The sequence below is a fragment of the Emys orbicularis genome, chromosome 9 (genome assembly GCF_028017835.1).
Source record: "Emys orbicularis isolate rEmyOrb1 chromosome 9, rEmyOrb1.hap1, whole genome shotgun sequence".
Classification (NCBI taxonomy): domain Eukaryota; kingdom Metazoa; phylum Chordata; order Testudines; family Emydidae; genus Emys; species Emys orbicularis.
The window spans coordinates 2,761,253-2,775,321 of NC_088691.1; the positions used below are offsets into that span (position 1 = coordinate 2,761,253).

The window sequence follows — 14,069 nt, forward strand, 5'->3', positions numbered from 1 at the left end:
TACGTCCAAAGCGTGAAGGCGCCTCTCTTCACCAGTCTCATGGGGCTTAGGGCAGAAGACCGGAAGGAAGATGTCCTGGCTCACGTGGAAAGCGGACACCATCTTGGGAAGGAAGGCTGGGTGAGGCCGGAGTTGAACCTTGTCCTTATAGAAGGCTGTGCATGGCAGTTCTGAGGTCAGGGCTCGCAGCTCAAAGACTTGCCTCGCCAACGTCACCGCTACCAGGAAAGCTACCTTCCACGATAGATGAGACCGGGAGCACGAGGCCAAAGGCTCAAAGGGCGGGCCAGAGATCCCACTGAGGGACCGGGGATCCAACTTGTGGAAAAAGTCTCTCAAGACCTCTGAGGAACCTGACTATCATGTTGTGGGAGAACACCGTCTGCCCCTGGGATGGAGGATGAAAGGCGGAAATGGCCGCCAGATGCACCCTGATAGAGGAGTGTGCCAGGCCCTGGCTCCTCAAATGAAGCAGGCAGACTGCTAAGATCGACTGCACTGAAGAACGTGCAGGGGAGATGCCCCGTTCGGCCACCCAGTGGGAGAACCTTGCCCACTTTGCCAGGTAAGTCTGTCTAGTCGAAGGCTTTCTACTCTCGAGGACCTTCTGGACCCCGCCTGAACAGGCCCATTCCTCAGGGTTCAGCCATGCAACATCCACACCGTGAGGTGGAGGGACGTGAGGTTGGGGTGCAACGTGATCCTGTGACAGCAGGTCCGGTCGGTTCGGCAGGGGCCACGGAGGGAATCGCTGCCAGGTGTTGGAAGGTGGTGAAGTCAATATGGCAGAATGGCTCAGAGAACATGGAGTAGGCTGTCTACAGTCCTCTGAAGCTGCCATTTCATCTGCCTCCATACTGGTTTATCATATGTGTTAATGAAGTGACAGCCTGTCTCAGCTGCCATATGGCACATGTCATCATTGATCCATGATGGAGCTTCATGGAAGTTTTGTCAAGTTAGACAAATTCCAAATAGCCAGCGTACTTGGGGAAAAAGACAAATGCATTTCCTTAAGAGTAACTGGGTTTCCTGTTGTAGTACTCTCATGCAAAACAAGGTAACTGTGTACTGACTCCACATCCTTAAGTGGAATACCGTACTTGGGAAAGACCAACAACTGGTCTTAATTTGGAATTGATTAAAAAAATGAGGGTGAGAGAAGTGTCTGGAGTAACTCTCAAACTACTTGAGTGAGATGTTTAAAGCCCTAGGAGGTAATAGAGAATGGTAAAGAATGACACAAAAATTGATAGGAAAATGTCAAAATTCAGAATTTATCTCCCATCAAGGAAAGCACCTTTTCTGCTCTTTATATAAAGAAGCTTCCTAGCTCAAATTTGGCTTGCTCTGTCTGGGGAAGGAGTCAGATTATTTCTATGCGAGATCAGGTAGATGAAATGAACTTGTTTTATTTTGACTGGTGGTAGGAAGTTAATAGCTCTTCCCTCTTCTTAGTGCCTACACGATGATCCTTGTTCACCACACTACTTTAGAACGGAGTTACACAAAGATGAAAATGTAAACAGCCTCAGCTGGCAGTGTGGTTTAATGCACAAACGCTTACTGCATTGACCTTCAGCTTCCTGATGCTATCCGCCGGAGTCTCAGCTGGGGAATATAAAGTTACGTGACTCTGTCATTGGCATTAGGATGTTCTTCTCGCTGATGGAGGGGAAGATAGTCCCAGAGGCAGGCGTACGGAGATGGAATTTCAGTTTTCCTGCCTCATTGGTAAATGCTGTTATTCTAAAACATGCAACAACAAGCCACAGCTCTTTGAGGAATTCAGAGATGTTGGCATTTGCTCTCTCAGCACTATGTTACTGCAAGCCAAAAAGAGACCTTCTGAGTTATTAAACAAGATACATTTAACAGCTGTAGAAAAATCATAAAATTGCCCCAACCTGCACAACTGCTGACAGAATCTATACACTGATAAAGGCTACATTAAAAACTGCCCCACCTCTTCACTGTGGCAAGGAAAAAAATAGAAAGAAACCACCATGGCTTTAAAAATACTGTCCAGAAAGCAAAAAGGAGGCAATGCTCAAAAATGAATGATAAACCAAGCCTTGACACTTAGCACAGTCTTTGTCTGTTACACTAACCACAACAGGTCTGTAACAGCCACTTGCAGAAACTCACGTGAAAAAAGGATAGTCACAAAACTATGGAAAGCAAATCACTTTCAGCAGTATCTGATATATATTCTTAAATGTGGCTCTCAGTAGTTTTAATCACAAAGGGAGCACATGGCTTTGATTGATAACTTGTTAAACTTCTTGAACAAATAAAATTACAGGAACATATAACTGGGAAAAATAGGTGTTGCTTGTGCCTGCAAGCACTTGTCAGACACTTCTGAATATATTTTTGTCAAGGAATTTAATAGTATTGCATATTGACCTAGAAGTCATCTGCTTTGGTTCTCATAGCTACAGACTCTATGCCAGCACTGAGAGATTTCCTAAAATGTTTTTATTTACAGCAATGATCAGATTTAATTTACGAATACCCTTCACTCAAGACAAATACTAGAAGGGGAAACAAACTCCCCTGACCCTTTCTATAGGGTCAATCCTGCAAATCAAGATGTTGATTTTATTTTATTTGGGTGCTACCAAGGTGCCCCTTTGATTTTCCATCAAAGTTAAGCTAAGCTAAGCTCTCCCTGTCCCTGGTACAGACTTTTCAGGAACAGGAGGCTTCACTTAAGTGCACTCTCTTCCAACGCCTCACGTCTTTTTCTTGATGCTTGCTGGGATAATGTTAGTAATGGTTTAAATGGTTTAGTGATCACTTTCCCTAAATGCCTAATGAATCTCTATGGCACAATGGAAGACCTTATCAGCAGATAACAAGTAGGTTACATCAGGGATGATGCACCAGAAGTGGGATTGGCTTTAAATGCTTTTAAAAGGATTGCTGTGTTCAGCAGGGTGGAGCAATGCTTTAGTAAATGAAACATTACGGCAGCTCTACATCTGGTAAGGCGGCACATGTCTGGATTAGAGTGCAAAAGCTTGTTTTCCTCTGATGTTTTGACTCAAGATTGATTAACCAAGATGGCAGGACGACCAAACACCAACCCTTCCTCTTCCAAGTTTCCACGCAGGCATAGCAGTAAGAGGGAAGCAAGTCTATTCCAGGAGGCAGCAACCAGATGAGAAGTGCTGCCTTCTGAAGAGATTTAGAACACTTGATCCCTTCCCTACAAGATGATTTGGGAGAAGGGGGACACAACCTCCTCTGACATTCCACAGCTAATTGGAAAGGTGCTGCCTTCTACAACAGATGCCAAACCTGAGCAAAGTACTGTATCAGAAATACAAATCTTAGATATTTATATAGTGCCCATGGCCACAGTAACTAGTTGCTAAGATGAGAAAGAAAAAAATGCATCTTAGGCATAGAAATTAAAATGGCAGAATACAAGATAAATATTTCACTTTAAAACCACAATTAAATGAAATGCAGTATTTGGATAATCATTGGAAACAAGGGGATGTGTAACCTCATTCACTAGAAATTTACAGGAGCCCTGAGGAAACAGCCCCTGCCAGTACACACAGCCCATCCTGCAAGAACTGTGAAGGATCAGACGGCAGTGACAGTTACATGAGCTTCCTGTAGCTGCACTGAATGCCACTGGAGATGCAGCTGTAAATATAGGCCAAGAAATAGTGTGTGGGGGATGGGGAGTCATCCTTCTGTCTCACACTGGTTTGATAATATTTCAAAGGCAGCTGTACATTTGAGAGGCAAACTTCTACAGGTGCGTGTAATGCAAAAAAAAACCCAAAACTTGATTTCCACATGGCCTCCTGTTTCCAGTGCTGTGTCATACCACATGGAGTACAACACAAAGATTGTTCCCCCCGCCCCCTTGAGAGTTACAGATATGGAGAGAAGTACTGGGCTCTTGATTCTTGTGTCATTTGTGTACTAGAGGGATAATTAAAAATAAAATCATTTAGAGGGATTAGTATTATATAACATATTGAAAATGTAAGTTGACTAGACTTGCATTGCAGTTACTCAGTTATTTGATTTATTTATTAACCAGACTACAACCAGTACAAACACCAGAATTACAAACTGACCAGTGAACCACACACCTCATTTGGAACCAGAAGTACACAATAAGGCGGCACCAGTGCACGCACACACACATACACACACACACAAAAGCAATACAGTACTGCGTTAAACGGACAGTACTAAAAAAAAGGGAAAGCAGCATTTTTCTTCTGCATAGTAAAGTTTCAAAGCTGTATTAAGTCAATGTTCAGTTGTAAACTTTTGAAAGAACCACCGTAACCATTTTTCAGGGTTACGAACGACCTCCATTCCAAAGGGGCTCGTAACTCTGAGGTTCTCCTGTAAAGTAGGAAGTAGTAAGGATGCAAGGTGGGACTTGGGAGACCTGGGTTCAATCCTTTGCTCTGCCACAGACTTCCTGGGTGACCTTGGTCAAGTCACTTGGTCTGAATTTCCTATCTGTCAAATGGGGATACTACTACTTCCCTATCCCCACGCTGTGGGGACAAATACATTACTACAGTAGTATAATCCTGTTGCATCTGACGAAGTGGGTATTCACCCACGAAAGCTTATGCTCCAATACATCTGTTAGTCTTAAAGGTGCCACAGGACTCTGTTGCTTTTTACAGATCCAGACTAACACGGCTACCCCTCTGATACACAATAGTCCTATTAGTAGATATATATATAGGCAGATAAGATCATGTATGTAAGCCTCGTTATGTAGCAAACTTTCACACTGGGATTTTGAAAATAACTCAACTTTCTCTATCAGTTTTAAAATGTGAATTGATGTAATGAACAGCATAGCATTAAACTTAGTAAACATTACTTCAAACCTGGTATCAAACCTGCTCGGTTATGGCATGCCCACAGGATATTTTAAATAACCTCATCCTAAAGAGGCATCTTTCCCACTCTACACTCTTTGGCCAAGATTTTTCAGAAGTAACGAGTGATTTTGGTGGCCCATCTGAGACAGCTCAAAGGGGGAGTGATGTTTACAAAGCGCAAGGGAACACCTCCCTCTGAGAAGTCAGGAACCTTTAAGGTGTCTCAAGTTGGGCATCCAAAATCACTAGCTGCTTGTGAATATCTTGGCCACGATGATGATGATGATCATCATCATCATCAGTTAACTGAAGAGGAATGCTTCTGGAGTGTCTTAAGCGTTCCTTTTATCAACAATACACATTCATCGAGGACTCTTTTCCATTCCAAAGAGGATCTTGGCTCCACAGTTTAAATTAGTGCTTCCAAGTGCTTAGCTAATTAAACCCTCACTAGAATACACTGCAGAAACCTGTCTTTGGAGTTTGTAAACACATGAACGCTCTGGCAACCTCTGGATCAGAAAGGACCAGTTGTAGCTTCCAGTCCAACCACAGATGGAAAAAAGGCATTATCCAATTCATGGCTGAAATCTGAAAAACAAAAGGCAGCAACAGGTTCAATATGCCCCCCACGGTCATGAACCATAACAGCCAAGATCAGCCCTACTTCTAATAAACGGGCAAACTCCATTCCAGACCTGCACTGCAGGTTGACAGCAAGTCTCCCAGCTCGGGTACACAGACATGTCCTAGCTCTGTTTGAGCTAGCATGCTAAAACAGCAGTGTTGACATTGCAGCCTGGGCTAGGATCCAAAGTATAAGCCCACCAGGGTCCATACTTGGGTGGCTAGCCCGTGTCACCACCCAGTTTCGCAAAAGTTCACACAGTTATTTTTAGCACGCTAGCTCAAGAAGAGCTAGCGTGTGTCTGTCTACCAGGGCTGGGAGGCATGCCCCCAGATGAAGTACAGACAAACCTCTACAGCAGCACCTTTCCCAGGCTACATGAACTTGCATCCCCTGAAAACATGCAAACTGCCTAGTTATCTAAACGCTTCAGAAGGGCACTTTTGCCACCGGTTGCCTTAATTCCCTCCTAATATCTAACCGGCAGCATCTTTACAAACAGAAGGAACTAGGCAAAACATTTTGTTGAAGATGGAAACGTGAGGCTACTGTGGTATTCTCCATGGTACACCAGAAATAGTGAGTGTAGTGGAAGACAAATTGGACTAGACTGAGAATGGGGGCTGAAAAATAAGGTACTAAGTTCACTTAACCCTGCTGATGGATGAAATAAACCCAAAATATCAGCCCAATAACTAACCACCTGCTTTGTGCCCTTCTCTGGAGGACTTGAGGCAGTTTACAACCATTAGACCTCACCAGACTCCTGTGAGGAGGTGGACATGATCCCTAACTTGCAGCAGGGGTAAAGATGTGCCGGGAGAGTAAATGCCAAAAGTCACATGAGTCGGCAGTGGCAGCCAAGCAGAAAAGGTCTGATTCCCAGACCAGGCTCACTTTTCCATCGCTATACTGGTTCTGCGGTACTGACATGAGTAAGAAGAAACAAAAACTTATTTCTGTCACCAAGCATAACTGATATAACTGTACATTCCACAGATTTTCTCCTTAAACATAAAAATGTTGTATTTTTACATAGACTTTTTCTGACAACAGCTACACTTTAAGAACTATCATTCTCTTGCAGCTAAGTAGAAACTATGATTAACTACACAGTGCTTAAGTAAAAAGAAACGAACAGCTGTAAAGTGCTTTGAAAATGGAAAGCACTATATACAGTGGGCCTGATTCTTGCATAGATTCTACACCTCTACAAGGTGGGTAGCATACTACATTCACTTTGTATAGGCATGATTTACTATGCAAGGTGCAAGCCAGTGGAGTATAAGACTCAGTATTTTTCCCGCAGTAAGATAAGCCAATATCTGCTTTTCAAGAAACACTGTCAGTAATGTTGAATCAAGACTACTGGTCTTACATAGCGGATTTCCGAGTGTCTGAAAGTTGTGCTATGATCAGATTCATTAACTTTCCAAAGTTTATTCCTAGGAAAACAGTGAGTTGTTACTTGTCAGTAATGGTGCATTTTGTCCTTCAGTCCTTCCTAAATTAGGCAAGTCAATACATTTTTACAAATTTTGGTGCACCTTCCAGAAACAGAAGACATAGAATAGAAGTATTAAGAGAATTATAAACATATGTGAGCTCTGTCTTAACTCAGAAACAAGGCAGACAGTACTTTGGACACAGGTTAACCTCTCCAGGCAAAGGACATTTCTCACATGAACCAGTGGTTAGGCTAGAACAAAAAGAGCAGACATCAGTGGAATAGGGGATGACTATTTAGAATAAGATGGGAAGGAGGGGCTACAATAAGACAACTAGTGAGCATACATCTTCAAAAAGAACTTCGAACTGTAAACACAGTACAGCAACACCACAATTTATTCAAAGCAACAAATGAAATCCGGAATGGCTTTGGGACAACGTATGGCACATTGCAGCAGTCAAGCCTGGAAGTCAAACGTGTGGCTTCTGAGAGGATAGCGACAGTCTCCTGACCAGCTGTAAATGGACAAAAGCAACAGCTGCTAGGAATGCTGTTTGGGAACCAAGACAGAAGTCCAGATCGACCCTGAGATTACAAACTGCCTTAATGGTTGGAAGACAGACACCTCTGGCCTTTGAGTGTTGGAGATTACCATGGCTCTTCCAGCTGTCCCCTTAACATCCCTTGCATCCAAATCAGGGTAAGCATCAACTTTGCATTCAATTCCCATTCTCGCTTTGGTACTGCGACAATTAGAAGATGTTACTATTAACAATTGATGTAAAGGAGTTGAGCATCATTAAATTTATTTTATTTTATTTTATCATCTGTGTACTGTGAGCATTTAATGCCATGATAGCTCACAATCTCTCCATGAAAGCAACCTTGCTAAAAGTGGAGGGTTAATATCCTTCTCCTGGAAGTAGCTTTCCATAATTCCTTCTAGATTCACAGATTGAGGCTCTCTCGGGTTCTCATGAAAAGAGATGCAGTCAGTGTCAAGTTATTCAACAGCACACCACGAAAGAAAAACAATTTGCCATCTCCATTGAGTCTTTGAGATTTACTCTTAAATCCTGGTGAACTGATCTGAAATAATTTCATTGTGTGGTGGAATTCTTTAGCCATAAAAATAACAGGAAAAAAATTCAAAAGGAGAAGCATTTTATTTAAGGACAAATCTAATCCATTATCCCATATACATCCAGCATTGGTGCAGAAATTCAACACAAGCACGTTGCATTTAAGGATTATAGCTAACATTTTGTCATTAAAAAGAATGCCTAAAACTGAAAGAGTTGCCATGTTCCAGTTACCTGGCTGCTCTCAGACAGGGAAGCTGCTAGACTTCCTCTTCTAACCTTCAGGAAGATATCTCCAAAGGGTCTTTCCACCATCAGCATCTTCAGAGTGCAGACCATCAGGGGCTAAGATCCACTTTCAAGAAGTGGACCCTAAGGATTCAGAAACCAAAAACATAATTGAATCATCCAAAATGAGTTGCTGTTTCTCTTTCTAGGAGGAAGATTTCTTTTCTAGTTGAAAAATAAAGTAAATATGATACAGGCCTCTGGGTTTTATGTTCACAATAGTTAACTAGAGTTGGCATTTAATCTAAAAATAGGTAAAGTGTATGTTAAATATCTGCATTAGTGACAGCAATATTTTCTCATCTTCTGTTTCCTATGAGTGGAACAAAATATTTTACCTATACTCATTTGATCTTCGATAGGTCAAATATTTTCCAAGAGCATTCAATCTTTCATTTCCATACAGGATCGCCTGTAGTAACTCAACATAACTAGCTCAGAGTTAGAAAATGTTTTTAGGAAGATCCACTTTGCTTTTAAGCAAAATAATGTTAAAATATGAAACCTGTGATAAAAGTACATTTGAATAATGAGTGAAGGACACATGACCAATTAAATTCCATCAGAGAAAAACAAACACCAGATGTTAGAAGATTTAGGGTTCAAACCCAATATTGTTACAGTGGAAAAACGTGGAAAAGAACACTTATGCTGACAGCATGCTACTAAGATTGATATTGTAACTGGTAATAGATGCCATAATAAAATAAGTTAAATAATGTAAACAACCATCTCCAGATGTCTGCAAAAGCCACCGTGATTGCTAGCAATTAGTACAAATTCTTGTGCTTTTTATAATGGAAAGCCAAAAACAATAATGAGGATTTGAGGTTTAGATAATCAAAACTGGCTAATATTTGCGATTATTTGCCCTGCATTTTAATTTAATTTGATTTAAAACCAGAACTTTAAAAAAAAAAAACGTATTCAGAAGCAAATTACTATGTTGGAACCAATCAAGATTACTGTATAGTACATTTGTACTGCTGAACATTTAAATATTAGCTCACTCTATGCACAATGGTTCAGATACTATTTCCACATTTTCAGTCCTTAAAATTACAATAGACAAGTATGGCCAAAATAGTTCCTTGAAAGTAGGTCAAAGTACCCATTCGAGACCACTTGTGCATTGGTTTCCTAGCAAATTAATCTACCCACACAGATATACGCAATGTGTATCCCTGGCAACAGTGAGCAGCAGAAGAAAATCCAAGTAACATTAATGAGGTATCTTAGGCTGAATAATTGCAGTTAAAAGTTTTATTGAACAAAAGAAGGTAAAACATGGTAGTCTGAGTTCACTGAGCAAAAAGCAGCTCTCCTGCTGAAGCTGCACTTTGTGCTAAATAACCTTATTAACTGAGACTCTACAGAGGACATGTAATATGTAAGTTATCTCAACAGCAAAGGAGAAAAATTAGATTAAATTTGATCTGAAGGAACAATTTGGTCAAATGTAGTGGCTTGAATTAACATTTCTAGCCCTTATCCACATAACTCAATACAGGCATACAACAGGTCATACAACTGTACTGAATTCCAATTTATTAATAGCTTAGGCTCCCTTACAAGCAGAAGCTGATTACTGGGTGTGTGGGGGAGGGGGAAGAGACCAAAAATTAAAAAGCCCAAACATTTTAAGTCTTCTGTTTGAAGTGTCACTTAATTGAGTCAGGGAAAAAACCCTCAATATATGTTATTAAAAAACCCCGGGCCTACACAGGGTCCACCTGTTGCATAATATTAATTTTTTTAAATTATTATTTGATTTCTCCTGTCTGCCGAAGAAACTCCATATGCTCTTAAAGCACCCACCCAGCTGGGCAGTAAAGAGATATGTCAAAAATACTCTGTGAAAAGAGGGAGGTAGCTCAGGCCTGCTGGCAACCTTTTGTCAGAGTTCACATGGGTGCAGGCTGCCTCCCTTTAAAATCTGCAATCAAAGATGAAAGGAAGAAAGACTTTCAAATATGAAGTTTAGTGAACATAATTACACGTTCACTGCAACCCCTTCCAATTTGACTTACTGGGCTTCCTAATGTAAGTTGTAAGGTACCTCACACCCAATACACAACATTAAAAACGTACCTAATTCATATATTTTATAGACAATATCTTGTTTCTCACTTGTTAAAGATTTGGCTCTGTTGAGTACATTTTCCCATAATCTTTGTTAACCACTCAATAAACATTCTAGGCCAAACAAACAGCACAAGTAATGTCAAAGTCTTTCTTTTTCCTCCCTCAGTAACTGTACCAATTGCTGTAGGCTAAGCCTAACAGATACTACTGAAGAAAAATGAGACACTCCATGATGCAGTGCAAAGGTATTACCACAACACCGTAAGTCAAAGGATTTTTTTAAGGTGCCGAAAGAGGTGACTCTCTAGAAGGTGACCCTGTGTTGTCTTCTGGTGGGAAAACTGTAAGAGTGCAGGCTCGAATGCCACCAAGTGATTCTGGGAGGTCAAAGACCTTGTGCCACTCATCCTTTTCCGGGTCATATTTCTGGACTATCTCCACCATACAACGATTATTCCAAGAGTACCCTCCAACAACGTAGATTTTATTTTCAAAGACAGCAACCCCAACATCACTTTGCCCACGTAACATAGCAGCAATTGGAGTCCACTGGTCTAGGGTGGGTGAATAATATTCACAGCTTAGAACATCATCATAATCACTTGTTCCTCTAAAGTGATTTCCGCCAATAACATAAAGCTTGTCTCCAACAGTACACATGCAGTGCAGACCTCTGACTGTTGTCATTGGAGCCTTCTGAGTCCATTTGTCTGTGTCGGGGTCAAAGCACATAAGTTCTTTTTGGAAAGTATCATGGGTAATTCCGCCTATAGAAAGACAGAAAGAAATCAAAGTAATATTGACCCTGGAGTAAACACAAGTCATAGCAAAAATGTAACAGTATTTCAACTAATTCTAAAAGATCTCCAAGGACAGTGGCTCTCAACCTTTCCACACGACTGTACCTCTTTCAGGAGGCTGATTGGTCTTGTGTACCCCAAGTTTCACCTCCCTTAAAAACTATGTGCTTACAAAATCAGACATAAAAATACAAAAGTGTCACAGCACAGTTACTGAAAAATTGCTGACTCATTTCTACCATATATTTATAAAATAAATTGGAATATAAATATTGTATGTACATTTCAGTGTCGAGTATATAGAGCAGTATAAACAAGTCATTGTCTGTATGAAATTTTAGTTTGTACTGACTTTTCTAGTGCTTTTTACGTAACCTGTTGTAAAACTAGGCAAATATGACTTAATGTACCCCCTGGAAGACCTCTGCGTACCCCCCAGGGGTACACGTACTCCTGGTTGAGAACCACAGCCCAAGGATATAGATATGGGAGACCAGAAACATTTGTGTGGAGCACACACATCTCCACACCATGGCACCTGCATTAGTAGGGACGCTCCCAGAGTGTGGCCGCACCCGGGAATTCTGGGGGAATGGCTCAATCAACAAGATAACATAGCCCCGGGTTGTATTCTCTTTTCTGAGTAAGCACCATGTAGCCATAGATGGTGCTGGGGAAAACATGCATCTCCCTAGGCTCCATCTATATCCTGTCCATTCCTCATTACAGATCACCCAGTTTCTACCTTTTTGCCAACACAGAATTTGGACTATGTGAAGAGGATTCTGCTGGGTCTTGAAGAGGGGAGAGTACTGTTCCTCAGAGGCAGCTGAGCCCTCCCTCTGAACTGAACTGGTGAGATATACATGTGCAAAGGTCCCCCTCTAGTTGTGGATTTGAGAGAGGCAACTTGGCTCTCTGACTAATTCTCCATTGCTTATATGAATCTTTTAAAAGAGAGAAAATAGTTGTATTCCTTTCCCATTTTACACTTTCAGATTTGGCAAACTTTCCCCCACTTTCATTTATTTCAAGAGCTTGAAATTAAAGAACCAGCAACAGTTCTGAGAAAAGTGAGCACACTGTCCCTGCTCATGGTCCCAATCTGACAGACTACAATTTACAAGTGTAAATTAGTAACCCTTTTACCTGCTCTCTAGTGACAGACAATTGTCCAAGTGTAAGCTACATCCGAAGAGCACCTCTGTCAAGAGCGTATCAGAGGTACTCTGACATCAGCTGAGGAACCAGCAGTGGTGGCTTTGAGTGAAATGAACAGTGCTGCCTGGGGAAGGATTTTTGTTCCATTTGACCCATTTCCAAGCAGCACTTACTCACTTTCAAGTCATGTCACTGCTGCCACTTCAGCTGATGTTGAACAGCAACTTTGACATACCCTCAAACAGCGCAAATTTCAGGGGCAACTTACCTGCTTCTCAGATAGCTTCCTACAAACAAAAGTGCAAATGGGACATTTACATAAGTTTGTAAACTTTAATAGTAGGCCAGTGACCCTGAGTGCATAACCTCAGGCTCCCTTAGACATAGCTGCTCTTTAACATGGTGCTTTTTCTTTAACCACTGGCATTAGAGAGGGCTCTCAATGTCAGTAGAGTTACGGGAACATGCCTTGATAGCAAGATTTTTCCTCCCTCCATTCGGTAATAATCTTCATCAATGGCTCCAACAACAAATGCGCCATAAAGAAAATGAGCAACAGGGAGTTAAATGAGGGACAGCTTATATGGGAATATAGACCCTTATATAAAATGTAGGGGTTTATATTTCAAATGGGTTTCTTCTTCATAAGCTATAAAGTAATTTTTCTCTATGAAAATGAAGAGTTCAGAAAGTAAGCTCTTTGACCAATAGCATAGCTCTAGAATGGAAGGTCAAAAAGAATGAGGGAAGAAGAAATTGAAGATGATGAAACTGATAATAAATTTGAATTTATTTTTAATTTTGCTGATGAATGATTTTGGAGTGACTGGTTTTGTTACTAGGGTTTTTTCCAATAAGCTATTTTTATAGTATTTTATATTGAACTTACTGTAAACTGGTGATTTAATATCTTAAGACCTTTCACCCACATAAGATCATGCCAGCTTCCTAAAAAGAGATTTCATGTACCAAGATCATTTTTATACTTGGAGGGTGGGGGGAGGAGATCACAGACTCAGTTTCTCTGATATGCAAAACACTGACTATTTTTAAAATGGCTGATTTAAGTAGGACTTTTCCATATTGACTCTTGCTACAAATGACCAAATTTGCTCCTGATTGGACCAAGCTACATGGCTCCAGTGTAGATAGTCCAAGGCTGAGTAAGCTAAGGTAACAGACTAAGAATTAAGGGTAAGGCCAAGAAGCCTCGCCTTTTCGGGTCACTAAGTCACCTGAGAGAAGACTGACCTGCTAAAACCCCCAATATTGATAAGAGAGGAAGTCACATCAACTACAAAGCCATTACAGCCTTCTCTAGTCTTCACCTGTACCTGAAGGAGGCCCGCAAGCAATGAGTCCTGTGCCAGCAGAACATCACCGTCTGGCTCCTTGACTGCAGTTCCAGCTTTTACTCTTTCAGACTCTAGGAGATTGTGAGAGCTGAAGAGTTTCTAAAGCCCTTGATATTCTAAATATAATTTTTCCTTTTTGTGTTTTTGTCTTGTTTTTATTACCTGGAAGACATCCCAGTCTATTTAGCCTTTTTATGTTTAGGGCAGGGAAATGAAGGTAGAGCTGCACTCATAAAGGCCAGTCAGGGACGGAGCCTGAAAGAAAATTTCCGCAGGTATAAACAGCTCTAAATGTTGTCTCGCAGAGATACTCATTACAGTATATGGTGTGTACTAGGTT

General features: G+C 41.1%; 1 protein-coding gene across 4 annotated transcripts in view; it reads right to left on the reverse strand.

Moving 5' to 3' along the window:
* Positions 1–9,595: 9,595 nt before the first annotated feature.
* The window catches only part of KLHL13 (kelch like family member 13), a 122,249-nt gene continuing 117,775 nt past the window's right edge, over positions 9,596–14,069 (reverse strand). For all 4 annotated transcript variants that reach the window (XM_065410792.1, XM_065410795.1, XM_065410794.1 and 1 more), the window contains one exon: positions 9,596–11,180. In XM_065410792.1, coding sequence (XP_065266864.1) covers positions 10,693–11,180 — 488 coding nt within the window. In that variant the 3' untranslated portion in view covers positions 9,596–10,692. The remainder of the gene's footprint in view (positions 11,181–14,069) is intronic.